Source organism: Jaculus jaculus, chromosome 6 (genome assembly GCF_020740685.1).
Source record: "Jaculus jaculus isolate mJacJac1 chromosome 6, mJacJac1.mat.Y.cur, whole genome shotgun sequence".
In the NCBI taxonomy this organism is placed as follows: Eukaryota; Metazoa; Chordata; class Mammalia; order Rodentia; family Dipodidae; genus Jaculus; species Jaculus jaculus.
This window is the reverse complement of record NC_059107.1, coordinates 154,218,827-154,242,083: the sequence shown is the minus strand read 5'-3', so window position 1 is coordinate 154,242,083 and position 23,257 is coordinate 154,218,827. Positions and strand designations below refer to the sequence as shown.

General features: G+C 52.1%; 1 protein-coding gene and 1 long non-coding RNA gene across 2 annotated transcripts in view; one reads left to right on the top strand and one right to left on the bottom strand.

The window, feature by feature from the left end:
• Positions 1-412: 412 nt before the first annotated feature.
• Positions 413-10,538, bottom strand: LOC123461698. Its single transcript, XR_006637803.1, has 3 exons — positions 10,180-10,538; positions 7,139-7,237; positions 413-893 (listed from the first exon to the last, which is right to left on the bottom strand). It is a non-coding gene; the product is annotated as an uncharacterized LOC123461698 (long non-coding RNA).
• An 846-nt stretch (positions 10,539-11,384) lies between these two features.
• Positions 11,385-23,257, top strand: part of Cacng2 (calcium voltage-gated channel auxiliary subunit gamma 2) — a 145,038-nt gene continuing 133,165 nt past the window's right edge. The window contains exon 1 of the mRNA XM_045153276.1: positions 11,385-11,874. Coding sequence (XP_045009211.1) covers positions 11,664-11,874 — 211 coding nt within the window. The 5' untranslated portion in view covers positions 11,385-11,663. The remainder of the gene's footprint in view (positions 11,875-23,257) is intronic.

The following is a 23,257-nucleotide window of genomic DNA, read 5'->3' as shown; positions in this document are numbered from 1 at the left end:
AGGCACTTGCTCGCAAAGCCTGCCAGTCTGGGTTCAACCCCTCAAAACTCACATTAAACCACATGCACAAACTGGTGCATGCATCTGGAGTTTGTTTGCAATGGCAAGAGGCCCTGGCATGCCCAGTCCCGCCCCCTCCTCCTCTCTCTCTCATTTACATAAACAAATATATATATATATATTTTTTTTTAAATTTTATTTATTTATTTATTTGAGAGCGACAGACACAGAGAGAAAGACAGGTAGAGGGAGAGAGAGAGAATGGGCGCGCCAGGGCTTCCAGCCTCTGCAAACGAACTCCAGACGCATGCGCCCCCTTGTGCATCTGGCTAACGTGGGACCTGGGGAACCGAGCCTCGAACCGGGGTCCTTAGGCTTCACAGGCAAGCGCTTAACCGCTAAGCCATCTCTCCAGCCCAACAAATACATTTTATAAACATTTTTACAAAGCATGTTTCCTTCAATTGAACAACCCCACTTCTGGAAATCTGTGTCACGAAAATAAAAGCTCCAGCTGGAAGGATGTGTGTATGAGGGAGCTCACTGTGGCACTGTCACGGGGGGTAAAAACAAGGAAATAAAGTGAAACACGGGTCAATGGGAGACTCAATAAAGAATTGATAGTACTTCCTCGGTGGGAAACATGATGCCACCATTGAAAGACTGAATCTGAGTTACGGCTACGATCTGGACAAAGTCCCACAGTGAGGTCTGTTTGCGGGAGGAAAGCCACGTGTAGGGCAGGTGCCTGAACAATCCCCCCTTCGCAAGTGCTGCGGGCTCCCGCACACCCGCATGCTCGGGGGTCTGTGTGGGCTGTCTGCGTGGCTGCAATTTGCATGTCGCTTTGTGACTATGTGCACGTGGAGGATCACGCAGCCATCCATGGGGACCTAAAGGAGACAGGAGAAGAGCGGTGCATGGACAAGATGCAGATACGTAAGAGATCACACAGACTGGAAAGGGACCCGCGTGTATGCTCGAGCCCCTTGTTTCTCTTTCGTAGGGTGTCTGTTATGGGTGGGGATGAGAGGACAGGCTCTGAACTTCCATGGTGGATGCGGAGCAGAGCTGAGGAGAGGACAGGGCGAAGGGGATGTGTGGGATCAGAAGCCACAGGCTACATCTCAGGAACTGTGTGGGTGAAAACTTCCTGCTGTGGTCCCTGCTCTCCCTGGAGCATTCTGGGTACCACAAGTCCCCAGCCAGTCGCTCACTATAAATTAACCCTTTCTGTACCTAGGGTCTCTATTATTTTCCAAATGCTCAGATGAAGAAAGTGAGGCCCCAAGAAGGGGAAGCACCTGGGGCCCAGGTCCCTGGAACTCGGACCCTATATTCTGTCCACAACCCACTTTCTCTGACCTCCTGGGGTACCTGGAATCCCATTAGCACAGAGCAGGCATTAGCTAAACCCTGCAGGCCAACCCAGGGAGCAAGGTGAAGGCTCGCTGCAAACCTCCTTGTCATTCTGAGTAGGGTAGAAGGAGCAGGCAACAGTGACAGCCTCCACCCACTCTGGGAAGTCTATGCACTGGCAAGGACTTTGCAGCTAGGCAGAGAGCCGTGTGTGAATGATGGCTCTGACATTTGCTTGTTCTTTGGCTTGGCATGGTTATCTCTCCCAAGTCTCAATGTCCTCCGCGTGAAGTATAGCGAGAGGAAGTGCCCAGGACGTGATCCCCGAACATGGAGCTGTATATTGTGGGTGCCTCAGGACTGGAATCTGGGCTTTATCCCATGAGAGTTGTGTGACTTTGGGCAAAGTTACTGACCATCTCTGTGCTTTAAGCTGTCCATCTGTAAAAAATGAGCAATGTTGGAGAGATGGCTTAGTGGTTAAGTGCTTGCCTGTGAAGCCTAAGGACTCCGGTTCCAGGCTCAATTCCCCAGGACCCACGTTAGCCAGATGCACAAGGGGGTGCACACATCTGGAGTTCGTTTGCAGTGGCTGGAAGCTCTGGCACAGCCATACTCTCTCTCTCTCTCTCTCTCTCTCTCTCTCTCTACCTCTCTCTCTCTCTGTCTGTCACTCTCAAATAAATAAATAAATGAACAAAAAATAATTTTTTTAATGAGCAATGTAACAGAACTCCCCTCAAGGGTTTGCTATCCAAGTTAAATGAGTTCACACAAAGTGGGGCCCACCCGGCCCACAGTCTAGGCTCAGGGAGAGTGGTGCTGCCCGGGCAGTCCACAGGTTCTGTGCTTCAGGAGATACACTCCTGTGGTCCGCCTTTCTGCTCCAACCCCACCTCGTGGATCAGCGATGCATCGACGGAGGCCTGCTGTGTTCAAACTCGGCAAGATGCAAAGGACCGACCGGGCTGGGGTTGTGACTCAGCTGGGAGGTGCTTGCCTAGCAGGCACAAAGCCCTGGGTTTGAATCCCAGCACTGCATAAGCTGGGTGTGGTGGTACACTCGCCTGATCCCAGCACACAGGATCACGGAGGCAGGAGGATCTGGAGATCAAGGGCATCCTTGGCCAGCCTGGAATCCAATCATTATTATTTTTTTCCTTTAATGCAAATGCCATCTGATGAGTAGCAGGGACAAGGACCCAGCTCGTGGACTTCAGGTTTAGGCAAGCGGACGGGAAGAAGGGTGGTGAGGAGCAAAAGGCCTGGGGGAAGTATAGCGAGGTCCCAAAGCCTGCTCTGGTGCCTGGCGGCAAAGATCCATCCCCGGCAGTTTTCCTTGAGGGTTTTCTGTGAAGAGTCAATGTGTCCACAGGTCTGCAACCTATGGACCTGTCCCTCTGGGCAGCTCTGGGTTTTGAATTCAAGCAGGTCAGAGGAGTGTATTGCCATTTTAGCCTTAGAAGTAGTAAGCTCTCCATCTGGAATAACAGGCAGCACCCCCCCCCCTGCTCCAGACACACTCACATACCATCAATCACACACAGTGGGGCTATAGGGTGTCCTAGGAACCTGTTATTCCATGGAATGAACAACTTGACACACCGCATCCACCTAGCTCAGCTTGTCCCTTCTCAGATGGATACAGGAGGTGGTCCTGGGCCATGCCTCACAGGCACCCCCAACCCTCAGTGAGCTTGGTGGCTTTTTTTGAAGGAGCCAATCAGCGCATGGATGGGCTAGAAGGCCCCAGAATGGAAATCTACCAGGGAGAGGCCTGTGACACCCTAATACTGCCATTGGAGTCCCCTCTTTGTCCCCAACCTTCTCTTCCCTGTGCCTAAGATGCTTGACTGAACCAACTTATGGGAGGAAAGGTTGACTTTGGCTCGCAGCTTTAAGGCACTTCCAGCCTGTGTGGATGGGAAGGCAAGAACATGGCTCCGCTGTGGCTGCAGGAGAGGTATGATCACATGGTACAGTCAGGAAGCAGAGACCTCGGCTCACTTTCCCCTTTGGATTCTGTCCAGGCACCCAGCCCATGGCATACAGCTGCCCTACATCCAGGGCGAGTCTTTCCCCCTGTGTTAATTTTCTCTGAAAACACCCCCCTAGACACACCCAGGTATGTGCCTCAGTCTCCCAGGGCATTCTAAATTTGATCAAGTTGATGGTGAAGGTTAACCTTCACAGAGACACCCCCCCCCCCAGTCATCACCAATCCCCATCCCAAACACCAGTAGCCAGGCAGGGAGCAGGGCACCAGGACTGCTGAGATGGGCTATGGCCACTGAGACCAGACATGAAGCCTGCTGTGCCCCACACACACTGGCCATCACATATGTCAGGGTGGTTCTGACCCTCCTTCAGCTGGCACCCAACAGAGCAGAAAAGAAATTTGGGGGTGGGGGAGGGCTCAGAACTCTGCCCGCAGCCAACCCCAGGCAGGCAATGCCTTTATTTTTATTTTTATTTATTTATTTGAGAGAGACAGAGAGAGAGAATGAGCACGCCAGGGCCTCCAGCCACTGCAGATGAACTCCAGGCGCGTTTGCAGTGGCTGGAGGCCCTTGTGCATCTGGCTTACGTGTGTCCTGGGGAATTGAACCTGGGTCTTTTGGCAAATGCCTTAACCGCTCAGCGATCCCTCCAGCCCCCTTTTAGGCCTGCAGGTGCGGGAGCCCCATCTGGAAGGCTGTGAGCTTCCCATGCAATTGAAGGAAGGGCCCAAGGTGACTCCCTTCCAGCCATGCCCTGTCACCTGCCCCACCTTCCAACTTGATCTGCTGCCTCTTGTCATCGGCGAGTGCCTGTGACAGACTCAGTCTGGTCCTCTTGGCATCCACCTCACAGTGGTTGGCACATAGTGGGCATCTGAGACTTTCCCAGTCCAGCCTCAGCCCCTCCTCTTTCCAGCCCATTCCCCGAGCACTTTGGCGAAGTAGGATCATCGGTAGCTCCCACACGCCCACCATGTACTTACCAGGGAAGCAACTAAACAGCCCATTGTGTGAGCCATTGCTTAGTGTCCGCCTCTGGACAGGTCTGACCAGAAGACAGACACCCCAGGCTCAGTGCTCAACCAACTTTTGTTTTCCTGCCCCCTACCTTTGTACCTGAGTCCGCCTGCCTAGTAACCCCTTCTCCCAGTCCTTCCTCCTTCTGGTCATCTGCTCACTTTTCAATGCTGGCTCCCCTATTGCCACTTCCCCCACTATCCCTCACTGCCTTCCTCCCCCAGTACCCTGTCTTCCACATTATGCTCAGTGTTACCCTGCAGTTTGGCTTCTGAGTGGGGACCACATCCTTCCCACTTTGAATTTCATTCAGAGCATACACAGCCCAACAGGAGCCCAACACGTAGCTAATATTTATCGAGGGCTTACTATAAAGCAGCTCTAGAAATGTGTTTACCACATTATTTTATTTAATTATCAGAACAGCTCCTTCAGGCTGCGATGTACTCTGCTCTCCAGACAAGGCAGGCTGTTGTCACCTACCTGGGGCCACCCCGCCTGGGATTATCAAAACCAGGATCTGATCGTTGAAGTTTGATAGGCAGCCCGGGTGCCACGCTACTCAGCCACCCCAGGAGCTATCATCTAAGGTCTCTTCCACTCTTCCCCCATGCATGCTCTGAATTACTCTGGAGCATTCCTGATCTGACAGAACACAGCACCTTCCCAACCTATGCAGGACTCCCAACCCTGCCCCAGGATGCCCCGGCCAGGCTTCCCCCTCCATAGTACCTAAGATCGCCTTCCTTCCCAAGGACCCAGGGCCTTTCCTATTTGGTCCATACCTATATGTTGAATATCTACTGTGTTCCAGACACTGTGCAAGAGGCAGAGATTATAACAGAGACACAGCTCAGCCCTTATATTATAACTAAGAAAATAAACAGCCATGGGAGACGAGGGGCTGCCACCATCTAAGGCAGAGTGAGGGACCATGCACCAGGACCATCAGGCTTTAACCAATGCTCAGCACGATCACTCTCTGAGCAGACGCCTGTGTGAGTGAGGGAATGAGCTAGCTGCTGGGAGATGAGCCTCCTTGGTAGATGGGTGGTGATTTAAAGAAAAGGCCCTGAGGTGGGCACAGGACCCTAGGATCCAAAAATATCCAGGAGATTGGCTTGGCTGGAGAGTAGGAAGGGAAAGAGAGATGGAGAAAAAGGCTTATGAGGTGGTCACTAGGCCACTCAGAACCATCCTCCTCCACACCTGCTGGCCCAGATTCCTCCAGCCTGGATCCCACCTTCTCTGTCCAATACGCACTTCCAACCTCTGCCCCAGCTGCCCCTTATCCCTCTCCTTGAACTTCCATGTGCCCTGTGATTTGAGCCTGTCTCCACTGCAAGCGTATTATTAATTTTCCATCATGATTTTCTTGGCATGGCTCAGCTGCTGGGGAACCCCATGCCAGCCTGCCGGGGCTGCTTGTGATTCACGGCTCTGGCTTGGGGGCGGCAGGGTGGGGTGGAGGAACAGTTTCTCTGTGGGGATTCTAGTCACAGACACCTCCGCCCAGGAATTCTGCTTCCTGCTGCCCCTGAGTTCAGAACTAACCACACCCCGGTTTACAAGTTGGGCATCTCTGCCTGCAGCCCCAGGGCCCCTGGTGCAAACACTTAAGAATTCCTGGAGGAGTCAAACTCCCCAGTAACTCCTCCGCTGGGCCCAGGCTCGACTGCCCTAGTCAACTTCTGTGCTGCAGAGGCCCCGTGGAGCATACCAGCTGCCCTCGGCCCATCCCAGCTGCCAAGGTCAGGCCTTTCCCTTCCTTACTTCCAAATATCCCATGTCACTCCTCCAGCCCAGTCCCAACAACCACAACATGCTTTCTGCATCTGGAAACCAGTCACCCAGCACCTCCATGTTTCTGGCAATTCCTAAATGCCGGGGGTGGGGTTTCTGCAAACATGAGATAGACCTTGAGGGTTGACAAGATTGCTCGGTGGTTAAAGCACTTGCCTGAGAAGTGTAAGGACCCAGGTTTGATTCCCCAGAACCCACATAAGCCAGATGCCCAAGAGGAGTTCATCTACAGTGGCTACAGGGCTTGGCACACCCATTCTGTCTCTTTCTCTCTCTCTGCCTCTTTCTCATAAATAAATAAAATATTTTAGAATTTTTTTTAAAAAAGAGAGAAATTGACATTCAGGGAAGATAGGTGGCAGGGAGAAACTTCAGATCATAGATAAGAGGGTGTCAGGCTGGAAACAAAACAGGCATCTAGAGTGACCACTTAAGGTGTGAAAGCAGCAACTATGGAGGTGAAAGACGCACCCAGGCCTGGACCATGAGCTTGGCCTGGAAGGATCACATCGGCACCAGTCCTACATCTACAGGATAAGCTGCACCCGGGGACAGCTCCCACCACCTCTTGCCCCATCTTCCTGATTCCTTCCGCTCAAGGAAGGACAGTGAGCTCTTCTAGGAGCCTTTAACCATAGGCACTGGGCTCTCTTACTGCTTCATCCTCTGTGATCGTCCCTCTCTTGACCACTGAGGACCTTGTCCTCTGGCTTGCCTGAAACCTGCAGGCTGGTCTCAAACCTGAGGCGTTCCTCCTGCCTCTGCCTCCTTAGTGCTGAGAATCCAGGCAGGAACCCACCATGTCTGGCTCATTCTCTTCACTTAGTATGCTCCACAGGGACTGTCCAGCTCACCAAGAATTAGCACAGCACCTGACCCCTTCAGTCACTTGAGTCTGGATGAGTAAACAGATCAATCAGCATTGACCCTTTTATTAATAGTTCCTGGATTAATAGTACCTGGATCAGTGTGAAGTGTTCACATCACTGCTGTTCATACGTCCTGGACATATGACCTTGGACTTGGGATATGACCTCTCTGAACCTTTGTTTCCTGGCCTATAGAAAAAGTTATCGGAAATAAAATAAATAAAATAGAGGAAAAAGTTACTGGCATGCATTTGAGGATCACTGGAGAGTTGAGTGTGGCATCTGCATGAACATAGATGGCACCCAGTCCATAAACTCCCGCAAATCCATGACCAAGAAGCCTGGGTGCGGGGCTGCTCTTCCGAAAGCTCAGAGCCTGGGTCCAGCCCAGCTGCTGGACTTGACTCCTAGCTCCACCACTCCTGACGCGCAGAACCTTCTGCCAGATACGAACCGCCCTTATGAGGCTCCGTGTCCTCATCTGTAGCACACACACAATGGTGATGCCTACTTCATAGGATTGTTGTGGGGTTCACTATGGGTCAGTGCCTGGCACATCACAGATGCCCAATAAATGTCAGCTGGCGCTATGGCTCCTAACAGTAACGCTGGCATCACACAGCAATGCTCTCACCCACGGTCCTCCCTGATAAATGAACAGACAAATTTCCAGAGAGGTTAAGCAACTGTCCAAGGTCAAACAGTGAGCAAACGGCAGCCTCCTTGCGCTTCAAGGCCGGGCCTGCTGCACCCAAATCCCATGTTGTTTCTACTCTATCGAAGAGGCAGCTCAAAATAGGCCTGTGGCATTTCAGCTAATTTCCTCTAAGCCCTTCCGAAGTAGCACAAAGCTGCTGCCCTGGACTTCCACTCCGCGTCCACTAAGCATGCACGCCTGCTGTGTCCCGAGGGCTAAGGGCCAGGCCAGTTCTCCCCAGGTGGCCTTGCCCGGTGTGCAGAAGGACCCGATGGCACAGAACTCTCTGGGACAGGGGAGGACAGTGATACAAGAGTTACATAGAGGACAAAGCTGAAGGCCACCCTGCATGTCGAAGTGGGAGAAGAAGTGAGAGGCGGCCCAAGGCTGAGTGTCTATAACGTGCCAAGCTCTTCTCCCGCCCTCCGCTACACGCCGTCCTCCCTGTAGTCTCTCGGTCGTAGTTTGCCAAGCCTGCGCTGTGGAACCAGATCTGCATTCGGTCCCCAAGTCATCACAGTGAACAAGACCTGGCTGCTGATGCTGGGGGAGAGGCTTACAAAGGAACAGGACAGGGAGTGTGACGCGTGCTCAATAAAAAGTGACGAGTGTGGTGACAAGGTCCGGATGCCATGGCAAGTCGCGAAGAGCGGGATATAGCTGAGAGCAGTTCCAGAAAGGAGTGCGCCCATCTTCCATATGCTGAAAGTAAGATTCCCAGAAGCCAACCCAAGTGGAGTGTGGCGATTGCCAAGTCCCAGAGCATGGCTGGCCTGCTCCATGGGCAGAAGCCTCTGCTCTCTCCATACAGGCTATGAAGGCTGCTTACGATCCTCCCCCACCCTGTTCTTTTCTCCCTGATGATGCGGCCGGAAGATTAATCAAGTGCTGCTAAAGCTCGGCCCGCTGTCTGTCGGGGGCTCGGAGGTTAGCAGATTCCGTGGATAAACAGAGGATTCAGTGCTTCAGCCTCCGGTGCCTTTTGGAGCCCGAGGCTCTGGACTTGATTTGAAAGGGACAAGGGATGAGAAGTGCTCTGCCTCCAGTCTGCAGGGACTTCTTGGATGGGTCAAAGGCAACCAAGGTGACAGGCATCTGTGAGAGCAAACCTCTCAGGACCCTGTGGGGACATCCAAGCACCTCACCACACCACACACACACACACACACACACACACCTCCAACGCCTAAGGGACCTGAGAGACCTCGGTACCAAGGACAGGAGGCCAGAGCACCACCCACCGGACTGCCCCTGAGGTCAGCAGAGCTGCCCCTCCTCAGCCCCTTTCCCATGCCCACCCTCCCAGAGCAAACCTTCAAAGCCTGAGAACCCCTCTGCCTGCAGGCACAGCTCTGGCTGTTCCCCAAAGGCCCATAACAGAGGTTGCAGAGCTGGGGGTTCTATTTGCTGGGTACCAGAAGCCTCTCCTGGCACCAGAAGCACAGTGTTTGCCCCTTTGAGTCCTTCCGGTGTAAGGAGAGGGCAGAGTGGGAGTAAGGGAAGTTCTGCACAGGCTCTGTGGGACACAGGTAGTTTTTCTCTACTGAAAAGAATTCGCTAGCGCTACCTGCAACTTGGAAGGAGAGGTTAGAAGCCAGGTGACGGGCTTTACATCCAAGGACTGTTCATACTTCCAAAGCCTTTCCCAGACTCAAAACCACCAGACCACTAGAAAATAGTCCAGAAAATGATCTCAAGACCACAAGAAAGGGAAGTAGGGAATAACCGAGTTGTGAACTTGGACCCCCTGTCTCCTTAAAGTTCCATCTTTCTGCAGATGTAGCCCACAGCCTGCCTGGTGTGTCTTCCTTCACTAACTATGAGACCAATCACAGAAAACCTGTCAGCCGTAGCAGCAGGAATTGAACATTCTTCTCTTTCCAGGGTCACGTTAGGGAAAGTTGCATACCAGAGAGGTGACGCAGGAATTAACCCAGGCTCTCTGTTCTGCGGAGCTGGAGGGTGGGGGAGGTTACAGGAGTAAGATATCCAACACCCCCCCCCCCCCGAGATCTCTCCCGATCTCATTTGTGAATGACAGAAGAAACTTGGAAAGATTCACATCTCACCCACTTCCCCTGCAAACATGTTTATCCTTGAGATGAAAATCATGGCCCGAGTTCCAGTTACCAGTCACCCTTTCGCACCCTTTCCCGTGAATAATCTTTCCAAAATGTCTGCTCGTGGAAACAAGATTTGAAATTTCACAGAAAAATACGGAGAGCCAGACAGTGCCATGCACGCCACCACCACCGCCCCCTCCCCCCTTAGCCAGAAAGAGACAAGGAGCAGGAGTGGGGAACAAGGAGAGCGGTACATCTATCCAGCCAATAAAATCAAACAACCCCCTCTTTCCGAACCAAAAAAAAAAAAAAAAAAAAAGCAAAGTGGAACCCATGTTTTAAAAAGCACATGGAGACATGTTTGTAATTACCCATCCAGGCTGTATGTCCACCTCTTCTAGACAGAGAAACGGCTGGTTGAAGTTTTGTGGCGTCTGATTGTGACGGGAGGACTGTATTTGAAGCTCTGGGCACGTAGAGATGGTATGAGAAGGAGGCTGAGCTGGAAGAAACACCAAGGGGGGAGGGAAGCGGAGAGAGTGAGAGAGAGAGAGAGAAAGAGAGGGGGGGAGAGAGAGGGAGAGAGCGAGCGAGCGAGCGAGCGATCGCCTGCTACGCCTTCCTCCGAGCTCCGGACAGCGCTCATTTGGGGACTGGGGAAGAGGAGACGGCGAGGCCCAAGCTGGCAGCCCCGCGCTCGGCCCTGGCCTGGGCGCCCCGGCTTGGGGAAAGGGACGGGGACGGAGGCCCGTGGCCCGCGCGCCCCCTGCTCCTGGCCGCCCGCCCGCCGGCCCGCCGGGGCGCCGCGGAGCGCAGGGCGCGGGGAGCTGTCCAGTTCAGCACCACGGCGACGCAGTAGGTGGCAGCGCCCGGGCCGGGGAGCGCGCGGCCGCCGGCGGGGGGGAGAGAGGCGGGCGGGCCTGCCTGCAGCGAGACCATCGCTCCCCTCGCTCGCTTCCCGGAGCTTTGCGGATAGAGAGAGAGAGACAGGGGGAGGGAACCCCGCCTCGATTCTCCGGCAGGAAACCCCCTCTCCCTCCCCCACTTCGCCAACACACTCACCCGCGCCGCCAACAACAATAACCACCGCCACCGCCGCGCCCGCCGCCGCCGCCGCCGCTGCCGCCGCCGCCACCGCCGCCGGGGCACAACCATGGGAGGCGAGACCCCCGCACCTGTGCAGCTGAGCTCAGGGCTCTGCAGAAGACTGGGCAGTCTGGTCTGAAACGAAGGCGCCCCCAGACACCATCCCCCCCACACACACCACCACCCTCGAAGGAAGAGAACTGGCGAAGCCAGCGGAGGATCTTTTTTATTTATTTATTTATTTTCCATGGCGCAGGCCGCAGAGCCCGGAACGAAGACCGAAGGTTGCATCTCGGCTCTCCCGATCTCGAACTGTCTAGGTCCAGACCATGAGAGATGGTGTTGAGAATTCCGCTGTTCCCTGGCGCACTGTGGAAGCCATCTCCAAATTAGCTATCACATATGGAAACTGGAGACCAGAATTTTAGGAAAAGAGATTAAGGCATCTCACTTTGGGGGGGGGTGGGGGGGGTGTCTTTTTATTTATTTTTTCTTCTTTTTTTTTTAATCACTGCAACTGGAACAGTTTCTGATCTCAAAAGGCAAACCTCTCTTCTCGTGTGCTTTATAATCTACACTCTTTTCCGTGAGCTTTCTTACCTCCCTGTTTTTATATCTCCATATTCTTTATTCACACATAGATCCATTATATTAGTAGTGGAATTATCTTTATTTTTTTTTTTTTTTCCTTTTGGCTTTAGTATTCACACCCTCACACACACGCTCCTGAGAACCAGAAGTCGGTTGGGTGTTTATATAATGAAGAATTATGGGGCTGTTTGATCGAGGTGTTCAAATGCTTTTAACCACCGTTGGTGCTTTCGCTGCCTTCAGTCTGATGACCATAGCTGTGGGGACCGACTATTGGCTCTACTCCAGAGGGGTTTGCAAGACCAAAAGTGTCAGTGAGAATGAAACCAGCAAAAAGAACGAGGAAGTTATGACCCATTCTGGATTATGGAGGACCTGCTGCCTAGAAGGTATTTGATTCCTCACCTCCTCCCCTCCCCACACCGCCCCTCCCATCTGCACCCCCCCTTCCCACTCGCCTCTAAATAAGTCCCCTCCACATTCCACCATTTTCCCACTTCACTCCCTTCGCCGCTGCAGATCAAGGTTGGTTGGGTTAGTTTCAGAGAAAAGAAAAACAATAAGCAAAGCCCATACTCTCTACTCTCTGGCCTCCACTTTTTCTCCACCCTTCCCCACTCCAGATCTCTCCATTGGAATGATCTATGATATGATGAAAACAGCAAGAGAGTGTCTTTAAAAAGTCCAGTGGGCTCCAGCTGCCACGGGATCATTAGGATCTGCCTTTGGATTTAACATGACCACCTATGAGGAGGGAAAATAAATGCTTCATTCTTCCTGATGAAGATTTCCAAAAGCTCTCCCTTTCCCTCCTCTTCCCCTTACTCCCCCAAAGTCTCAGACACACCATCGTCTGCAAATCTCCTCTTTATATAGGTATTTTTTTTTAAAAAAAAATCTGTTGTTTCTAAGAATCCTGATTTGGTAAATCCTAATTATTCCAGGATCTCAAGCGGAGTTTGAGAGCGTTTCATAATGTCCATGAGCCCCACGGACCATCCGAGGTGGCTGGCTGCGTGCATATGTGCGTTTTAACGTTGACAAAGTCTAAAAATACATGCGTCTCTCACAGGAAGCAAGCTCAAGTTCTAATAAACAGCAGTCACTTGCGGGTTAGACTGAGCGCCGGTGTGACACGTCTGTTACCCAGAAGCGAGTCGAGTCAGCACTGTGCAGACAGGGCAGGAAGGAGGCGAGGGCATGGGGAGGCTGAGGGGGGAATGGGGAGCAGTAAGCTGAGATGTCAGCCCTTGGCCTTGATCTTGCAGGGTCACTGAGGCATGTGTTCTGGGTGCTGTGAGCCAAGCAGCCCCTACAGTGTTTAGATGAGGACATGAGGTAGGCATGTGCTTCTGGGACACATTGATAAGCATAAGAGGAAAAAATAAAATAAAATAAAACTCTGCAGGTCATACAAGCTGCATTTAGCCACTGGCTTTAATATGAGGGGCTGAATTTGCATAGCTATATCTGTCTGTGTGCATAAGGCACCCATAGGACGACAAGCAGAGAGAGACACATATGTCCCTGTGTGGAACGAGGCTGGTGTGCATTCCCCTCTGATGTGAACCAAGACTGGAGGCTGTTTGAGGCAGTGTTGGGAAGCAGGCACTGCAGGACTGTTTGTTAAGCTGAACCTGGAATGGTGATGCAGGGAGTTGAGGCCAGCAGACAGGGGAGAGGGTGAAACTGGTGTCTAACCCAGGGTCTAACCCATTCGGAGCCAAACATGGACGTGTCTGGGAAAGAGCTCGCGTCCCATGCCCCCTCCCAACATTCTTGGTGCAAACGGTTGAGTGACGGCCGAACATGTTTGGAATCGCTAAGTGACTTCATTGAGCAGTGGTCTGTTTGACGCATACTGCATTTGGTCGCTTTCTCGGTCCAAGCTTCTGCCTTTCTCGTACTCTGCAGAGGTGTTCTTCCCCAACCAGAGTCGATATCAGGAAATTAATAGGGACCGTTTAACACACACGCATTCTGCCCCTCCTTAAAAAAAATGAAAAGCCTTTCAGACTGCTAGTCATTAGCAGCGGAAAAACAGCTTCTATTTAATTAAACATTTATGACAGGCTTTGATGCTGAGAGAGAGAGAAAGAGAGAGAGAGAGAGAGAGCAAGCAATATGAATGAGGGATGCTTGGGGGGACATGATTCTACTGGCTACTTGCCTTTCTTAGATTTTGGCTAGCGGGATAAAGATATGTAGCCAAAAAAAATTTAGAAGGAATATGTGACATTATTTGGGGGAGGAATATGATCAAAGATCAAAGATTGGTGAGTTGGTATAAGTATACTTTTTTTAAATCCAGGGTTTATGCACAAATCCTAATACTGTGATCTTGTACACATTTTGTAATTCCCAGTAGACAATCGGACTAGAGGTGGCTTTGGGTCACTTGTGCATCGAACAGCTTAAGAGTTTTCCCCATCTGTCTGGCGTCTCCATCCCCATGCGTGCTGCCCACCTCCTTTAACTTTCTCTCCCAGCTGCACACACTCTCTCTCTGTCTCTCCCCCAATCAGCTGAAAAGGGTTAGAATTGCAACACTTCCCAAGGGTTGTGTGATGCGCACAGGAGCTGTGGGTTTGGCACTGTCCCCAGCGGCCTCCCCAGGTGCCCAGCCCCAGCACTTGCCTCCAGGCAGTGAGAGCAGGGCTGGATTAAAAGTCTCTTTCCACGTGCAGCCGTGACCCGGGCTGGAAGAGCTAATGACTGGGGCCGCAGGTCTGAACTGCATCCACAGACTTTGTCTAACTGGGGCTTCTCAGCCCTGGGACCACCTCACGAAGCTGGGTTGTGGCCATCTGGGAAGTGGCTGGGAGGTTTTGATGTACTTCTTTATGAGCTGCACTGATGTGAAGAGACTGTGAGTTCGTTTAGTCCCACAAGTTGGCATGCACGGTGGCTCTTGGGGTGTGGGTGGGTCTGTTTTTCTGAGCATTCGGGGGACAGTTGAGTCATTCTCTTGCTTTCCCTTTCCAACTTGGGGAGGGCTTGGGGGGATCAGAATTTCCAAAAAGATCCCTCCATCCCCTCTTAAATTTTGCTGTCTCCCCACATTGGAGATGTGACAAACAGGTTTTAAATATTCTCTTCAAGACACTGCTAATAACTCCAGATGGGAAAACAGGCCCGGCCTCCTCTGATCACTTTTGCTCTCTGGTTTTCATTAGGACTTTTTTTCTTTGTCTCCTGAGATGATTATTTTCGTTCGCCTCTTGATGAAAATAAGAATTGGAAACTGTTTCCTTGCCTCTGCGGCTGCTTTTAAAATTAATGAGTCTGCTGAGGAATGAGCAGGGACACGGCCACCTGTTAGGGGACACACGGGAAGGAGGAGACGCTTCAAGGAAATACCCCAGGCCTTATTTTCACATCTTGCAGAGCAGATAACTGAGAAATCTCTGTATGAAGGTGAACTCCCTAGCAGGCTGATATTCTTAGTGGAAGTCCAGCCTTGAGGGTGGAGCTGAGGGAATGGGCTGGGTGGGAATCAGTATCCAGTGTGGGCTGCAGAGTGCGGGGTGGTTTGGGGGACCATTGAACTTGTCAAGGAAGCTACCTCGGGAGTCTGCGAGTGGAGAGCTGAATTGGTCATTTCAGGAGAGAACTTGATCAGAGGTTCAAGTGAGCGCTGGCACGGGCTGTTCCCACTTGGTGGCTTGCTGCTCAGGGAATTACTCTCTCTTGTCACCCAAAGGCAGTAATGTCTCTAGGGACAGCAAGAAACTCCCTCGGTGTTGATTTTTCCCAGTTCCTGTCTCCTCTCGATGCCCACTCCACATCTCCCCCAGAGAATTTCCAGGCCTGCAGAGGAGCAGGGAGCAGCTGGGCCAGGAGAAAGCAACCCTCCCCAAGCCCATCTCTTCTCCCACCCCTGATCTTCTGTGAAGAAACAAGCCTGGTAAATTCTCTCTTGCTAGAATCATCTAGCTCCTCTCACATCAAGAGCTTCTCCTTTCTGCTTGCTCCAAACTCTGCCAGCCATTCAACACCCTCGCTCTCCTGGAGCAGAAGCAACTCCATTGTCCCCAGGTGTGTGTTTTCCAAGTTAATGTCTGCATGGGCCTCTCTCGGCCTATAAGGTGGCAGGGTGTTCCAGGCCCTGCTCAGCCATGGCTCTCTTATTTCCACAGAAGGAAAGGCTGCATCTTTGATATTAGGGAAACCGACAGCCTTTCTGCATACTCTCCGCCTCTGGAAGTGAAGAAGCACAGAAGTTGATGAGCCTGGTACTATGGAGCATGTGCGCGTTGCTCCCTGATGCCCAAGATAATCTGGCTTTCTTTAGTAACTTTGCACACAGTAGGTACACACAAAAAATATTGATCAGGACTAGAGGAATGGCTTAGTGGTGAAGGCACTTGCCTGCAAAGCCTAAGAACCCAGGTTCGATTCCTCAGTACCCAGCTAAAGCCAGATGCACAGGGTGGTACACGCGTCTGAAGTTTGTTTGCAGAGGTCCTGGCTCGCTCTATCGGTCTGTCTGTCTATCTATCTATCTATCTATCTATCTATCTATCTATCTTTCTATCTATAACTCTGCCTATCTCTCTCTTCTCTCATAAATAAATGAATAAAATTTTTAAAAATATTGATCAGTAGCCTGACTGAGAAACTTTCAAAATCACTGTAATGAATACAAACAACAGAAGGATAAGAGTGGAGAGAGAGAGGGAGACTGAATAATTTGTTTGTTTGTTTCCTGGGATTTCGTTTAAAAATAATAATGAGTCATGAATCAATTATTATAAGAAGAGAAGTCAAAAGACTTGGACGTGAGGCTTCACAGCTCCTAGCTGGCTAAGGTGAAAGCGTGTTATTTAAAGGCAGGCAAAGAAACCTGGTATGGACAAGCCCTACAGAGAAGGAAAGCTAGGCAGACCAAGTTATCCCCTTCTTCTGCTTTCAAAGCTCATTTTCATCTTGGGAGTCACCAGCACTGTCACCTCTAGGCAGAGAGGGGGCTTTAGAAAGGACCATCACTACACAGTATCTCCATACCTTCTATCCTTTAGCAAAACTCTCATCTGGTCCACAGGACCCGGGAAACTCCCTGTGGGGCTTGGGTTCTGATAGCAACCTCTCAAAGAGCAGGTGCAGAATTCCGAACTCTGCTCCCCTGTTAGCCATGTCTGACTCCTACAGGCCCCCACAACTCTTTCTGCTTCCCCGGGAAAGCTGGAGGAGGTGTCAGGAGGGGCGGACACACCAGAGTCACAGAGCAGAAGGTGGCTAGGCCAGAATTTGCTCCCAAGCCTCTGTGGTGAATGGAATTCACTCCATATTCCCTTACCATGCCCCGTGTACCCTGGATGTCCCCAGAGGACTCCACATCGGGCACCCTGGCTGCAGTTCATGGTCGCTACTAGCCAGAGGTTGCATTCTATCTGCGTCACATGGATGTATTGCACTCAAGTGGCAGCCTGAGCAGGCATGAGGGTTGGGCGTGGACACTCTGCCAAGGAGTGTCCTTAGCCACCATCATGAGCCACCACACCCTTTGCAAGACACGACTGTCCCTCGCCCCCTCTCTTCCAGCTAGGGAGACAAGGCTGAGGGATTGCAATGCCCAGTCTGCAACACGGAGCTCCAGGCCAAGCCCACCAGGCACCTCTTTCTTTGGACTTTGGAGATGTCCTCCTTGTGAACACAAGGGCTGTTTCAGAAAATAGTGACTTTATGGCCCGTGTAAGTCATAGGGTTTTCAGAGGAAGCTTGATGTGGTGAAGAAAGTTTGAAGCCTTACTTGGTGGGTTTACTGTGGCCTAATGAGCTGTGTGGTTTGGGGCAGCAGAACCTCTTGAACTCTGTTTCCTTTTCTGTACTAAACAGGAAGTACCATAAGGTGCTTGGAGACTTAGTGGCTCCATGAACAGATGTGTGTACCCCTCCTGTCTCAACCACTTTATTTGAAATTGCAGTCAACAGCTCCCACTCCTTCCTACTTCCCCCCTTTTTATATTTTGTCTATTTTTATGAGAGAGAGAGATTAAGAATTGGTGTGCCAGGGCCTCTAGCCACTGCGATCGAACTCCAAGTGTGTTCCCCACCTTGTGCACAAGTGTGACCTTGTTCACATGCGTCACCTTGTATCTGGCTTACATGGGTTCTGAGGAGTTGAACCTGGGTCCTTGGGCTTTGCAAGCAAGTGCCTTAACCAATAAGTAATCTCTCCATTCCCTACCTCCCCTTGGCTCATTTTATTTATTTACTTTACTGAATGTTCACTATCTGCTCATGCCGCTGTATCTTCATTCACCACGGTTTGCATGTGATGTGCATGCGTATGTGAGTGTGGACCCACATGTGCAGCATGCATGTGGAGGTAGAGGAAAACCTTGGGTATTGGTCCTGGCCATCCACCTTGTTTGAAGCAGGGTCTCTTGTCTGTGTCACACTCCAGGCTAGCTGGCCTGAGAGCTTCTGTGAGTCTCGTGTCTCTGCCTCTCATCTCCACAGTAGGGGCTCCAGGATTACAGATGAGCGCTGCTTCATTTGGCCTTTCGTGGGCTTTGGGGATCTGAACTTGAGTTCTCACACAGGCATCAAGTGTTTCACCCGTGCCGTCTCCCCAGTCCTATTCACCTTATTTTTATATGCCTTCCACCACCAGGTGGTCAGTGCTGTGAGGACAGGGATGCTGTGAGGGCAGGGATGCTGTGAGGACAGGGATGCTGTGAAGACAGGGATGCTGTGAGGGCAGAGATGCTGTGAGGGCAAGGATGCTGTGAAGACAGGGATGCTGTGAGGACAGGGATGCTGTGAGGGCAGGGATGCTGTGAGGGCAGGGATGCTGTGAAGACAGGGATGCTGTGAGGACAGGGATGCTGTGAAGACAGAGATGCTGTGAGGGCAGAGATGCTGTGAGGGCAAGGATGCTGTGAAGACAGGGATGCTGTGAGGACAGGGATGCTGTGAGGGCAGGGATGCTGTGAGGGCAGGGATGCTGTGAAGACAGGGATGCTGTGAGGACAGGGATGCTGTGAGGGCAGGGATGCTGTGAGGGCAGAGATGCTGTGAGGGCAAGGATGCTGTGAGGGCAGGGATGCTGTGAGGACAGGGATGCTGTGAGGGCAGAGATGCTGTGAGGACAGGGATGCTGTGAGGGCAGGGATGCTGTGAGGACAGGGATGCTGTGATGCTGTGAGGGCAAGGATGCTGTGAGGGCAGGGATGCTGTGAGGGCAGAGATGCTGTGAGGACAGGGATGCTGTGAGGGCAGGGATGCTGTGAGGACAGGGATGCTGTGAGGACAGGGATGCTGTAAGGGCAGGGATGCTGTGAGGGCAAGGATGCTGTGAGGACAGGGATGCTGTGAGGGCAGGGATGCTGTGAGGGCAGGGATGCTGTGAGGGCAGGGATGCTGTGAGGGCAGGGATGCTGTGAAGACAGGGATGCTGTGAGGACAGGGATGCTGTGAGGGCAGGGATGCTGTGAGGGCAGAGATGCTGTGAGGGCAAGGATGCTGTGAGGGCAGGGATGCTGTGAGGACAGGGATGCTGTGAGGGCAGAGATGCTGTGAGGACAGGGATGCTGTGAGGGCAGGGATGCTGTGAGGGCAGGGATGCTGTGAGGGCAGGGATGATGTGAGGACAGGGACGCTGTGAGGGCAGAGATGCTGTGAGGACAGGGATGCTGTGAGGACAGGGATGCTGTGAGGGCAGGGATGCTGTGAGGTCCGGGATGCTGTGAGGGCAGGTATGCTGTGAGGACAGGGATGCTGTGAGGGCAGGGATGCTGTGAGGACAGGGATGCTGTGAGGGCAGGGATGCTGTGAGGACAGGGATGCTGTGAGGACAGGGATGCTGTGAGGGCAGGTATGCTGTGAAGACAGGGATGCTGTGAGGTATACTACCTAAAGCAGCTCACAGAGACCACCTTTGGATTTTGTTCAGGTCAGGGAGGTAAAGGAAACCCAGATAAAATGTTCTAAAATTTTTCAGAGTTCAATAAGTGTGTGGCTACTTTCTACAGTCAGGAGGCTGAAGCACAAGGATTGTCAAAAGTTCAAGGCCGACTGGGTTGCAAAGTGAATTCTAGAATAACCTGGGCCCCAGTGTGAGAGCCCTTTTTTTTTTTTAAGGTTCTTTTCTTTTTTTTTTTTTTTTAAGGTAGGGTCTCACTCTGGTCCAGGCTGACCTGGAATTCACTCTGTAGTCTCAGGGTGGCCTCAGACTCACTGTGATCCTCCTACCCCTGCCTCCCGAGTGCTGGGATTAGAGGTGTGCACCACCACGCCTGGCTGTCTTTTCTTTCTTTTTATCTCAAATAACTACTTTGGCCAAATCCCCATATTCAAATTTAAATGAACTATAGATTTTAAGTTTGCAGCCACAGCTCACTCGTTTATTTTATGGTATACGTCGTCTTGTTCTCTTGTGTGTGTGCATATGGGGTGCACATGCATCCGTGTGCTCTCGTAGTCAGAACACAGCTTGGAGGTGTCTGCACTCACTTCTTTGAGACAGGGTCTCATGCCACTGGAAATGCAGACACGCTGTAGGCTACCAGACTGAAAACACCAGTGTTTTGGGCAGGCTGGGATCACAAAAACAGGAGTTACTTTGCAGCTGGCTTTATGTGGTTGCTGCAGACTTGAACCCAGGCCAGCAAGGTTTATAAGCAAGCGCCTTTAACTGCTGAGCCGTCCCCTCCAGCTGTGTTATTATGTATCTTTGACGAGCATCTATAAAGTCCCAAATGCCAGGCCAGGGGTTGGGACATCATAGAAAGCAGTGTCGTTCTAGGTCACTGACTGCAGGCCATTCAAAGCCCTAGTGAGAGACAAGATCTAATTCAACAACTATGTGCACATGTGTGTGCGTGCATGCGTGCATGGATGTGTGAAGCTCTCAGTGTCACAGGACTGTGAGTTTGTGAGACAGTGAGCCTGTGTGTAGCCCAGGAGGGCTTCCCTGGGGAGGCGAGTGGGACCACAGAGCTGCAGATGAACAGAAATCAGAGGAGTGAAGACAGGATAAAAGGACAAGCACCCCAATGGGGAGGGCAGTGGGTACAGAAGAGAGCTGAGGGGAGAAGGCCAAGGCCAGACGAGTGGGAAGGAGGAGTGGTTGCTGGGTGAGGTGTGAGGGGATTGGGAAATGGCCAGGATTCCAAGAGCTCCTGTTAGTTCAGGAGTTTTACTCTGCGTCTCTAGCATCCTGCTTGGAGGCATCTTGACCTTGAGCTTGTTAACTCCCAGCGCCTCCCGCTCTCGGTACTAAGGGACATGATAATGTCCGACCCCAGCTCTGTGTGGCGATGGGAGCAGCCGTGACCCCTCTCTTCTTCCTCTGCCTCCTCCATCTGAATGTGGGGGTCTCCCTGGCCTCTCAGCTTCTCATGACACTGTGAGGGGCTGGGTGGGGAAGAGATTGCACTGACTTCAATGCAGCCCCCACCAATTATATTCAAAGCCAGCTAACAGAGGTGTTGACCATAGACCCTTGCCCTGTGAAGGACACTGGAAGGCTTTTTCACCTCCAGGACCCTTCAGGGGAATCCCAGCAGGAGACCCAAAGGAGCTGACCTGTCACCAAGCCTCCCAGCCATCTGAGCAGCCCCACCCACCTCACCTTATCACAACCTTATCTCCTCAACACAACACGCTGAGATCCCAGCACCCCTCACCATCAAGTTAGACCATGGAGCACTTGAGCAGAAACATGAATGAGGTCCTCTTAGAACCACAAACTTTTAAAAATATATATATTTGTTTGTTTATTTATTTGAGAGAGAGAGAGATAATGGGTGTGCCAGGGCCTCCAGCCACTGCAAACAAACTCCAGATGCATGCGCCCCCTTGTGCATGTGGCCTACGTGGGTGGAACCGGGATCTTTTGGCTTTGCAGGCAAACATCTTAACCGCTAAGCCATCTCTCCAGCCCCCAGAACCACAAACTGTTTTGAAAATGAGAAAGAGAGAAGAGACATGTCAGGTGTGTCCCCAGTTCCAAGAAATGCATGTGGACCATTCTGGGTTATGACCCAGCCAACACCCTGGTCCCTTCCCCTGGACACCCAAATGGCTGTATTTCATCTGCTTTGGACTCTAAGGCATGACCAGATAACTTACCTACTCAGCTAAAACATGCTTTCTGGGGATGGAGGATGAATTCAGGGTCCATATCAATTATAAATTATGCTCTAGTTTCTGTGACATTGACACTTAAAATGTGTGTCTTGGGATCTGAGAAAGATGGGCAGCTACCTTCCTGGCTAGGAAGGACATAGGCCATGACCCAGAGATGCTTCTCCAAGCAGTTCTTGACTCAAAATCAGCAGAAGGAGAAGTGTGTGTCCTTGCCAGAAAGTTCCTTGATAAGGAAAGGAGGGCTTCCTATTTAGCAGCCTCTCCCCTCCCCCCCCCCGCCCCCTGCCACAAACAGCACTAGTGAGGTCCTACTGAGATGCTAGGATGGATCTGAAAGTTTGATCTGTGCACTGGAACAGCCCAGTCTGGTAGAGAACAGATGAGGGTGGATGACACACCGTGTGAAATAGAAGCAAGCAAGGGGATTATGGCCGCACAGGGATGGTGCGTCCGAGTGTGAGTGAGCTAGCAAAGAGAGGAGGGGCACTGCTGACGTAAGGAATAGTGGTCACGGAAGCGCGGGTGCCCCAGAGGGAATGCCTATGGTCTGGTGTGGCTGGACGGTAGAAAGGAGGGAGAGGCAAGGCTGGGAGGCAGCAGAGATGGGAGCCCAAAGGGACAGAAATGGGTCATGGAGCAGTTTATGTTTCAGCATGAAAGGAAAAGCAGCCTGGCTAAGACGGGAGCCAGAAGGGTCACACGGGCCTTCCTCATTCTCTGGTCCCTGGGGGTTGACGGTGTACTAGAGTGAATCGTGGTCACCACTTCGAGATTCACTGGGTGGGCACAAGACCTGGAGGGAAGTGCCCATGGGACCCAAGTGATGGGCACAAGGTAGGAGCAGTAGACAGAGAATAAAGGGGAGCTGTAACGGGGTGCACGCAGATATCCCTTCCCATCCACCTCCAGGAGAGCAAGATTTTTCAGTTCCATCCTGAACCCCTATGAGACAGGAAGCTCCCTGTGGCCAGCGGTCCCCATCTGCCTGTCCATTCCACTTCCCCAGAGTCTGGCCCACCTCCGGGCTCCAAGCCCATGATCAGGTCAAAGACCCAATCCCTCCCTTGAGGAGTTCAGTCCAGTACAGAGGACCAACCAGTGACCAGACGATGACACACTGTGGGATATATAAGCACAGAGACGCAGGAAGCACAGAGATGAGGCAGGGGGCTGCCCTCCACCACCGCTAGGTTTGCACACCAACCTCCAACCAGTCTTACCTCCAGGCTTGGCTGGGACCAGGTTCCAAAAAAGCTCATGCCAACCAGCAGGTATTTTCTTGGCACTGTCACCTTGGAGGCCCCTCGGGAGACCCCCAACACTCCCAGGCCACCATTTTGACACATAGCTTGGGGAAGATGATGGACCGCTGCCTTGGGACACCAGACATCTTTGCTAAGATGAGTTTTGCTGAGTTGGGGAGTGCCCACCTAGCCCCAGGTACCTGCTCGGCAGCCTGTGTCTGCCTTCCAGGAACCCCCCCCCCACCTTCCCGCATATTCTACCGGCTCTTTCCAGAACCTTCCCCACCTAAGTAGGCTTCTAGCTGCTAACAGGCTTGCGAACTGGATTCCAGGTGCAGGTTGCTGTGGCCTCACTACTGGGGAACAGGCGCCTTGCTTGCCACCTACCCCACCCCAGCCACAGCTCCCTGGGAAGATTCGCTGGCCATTC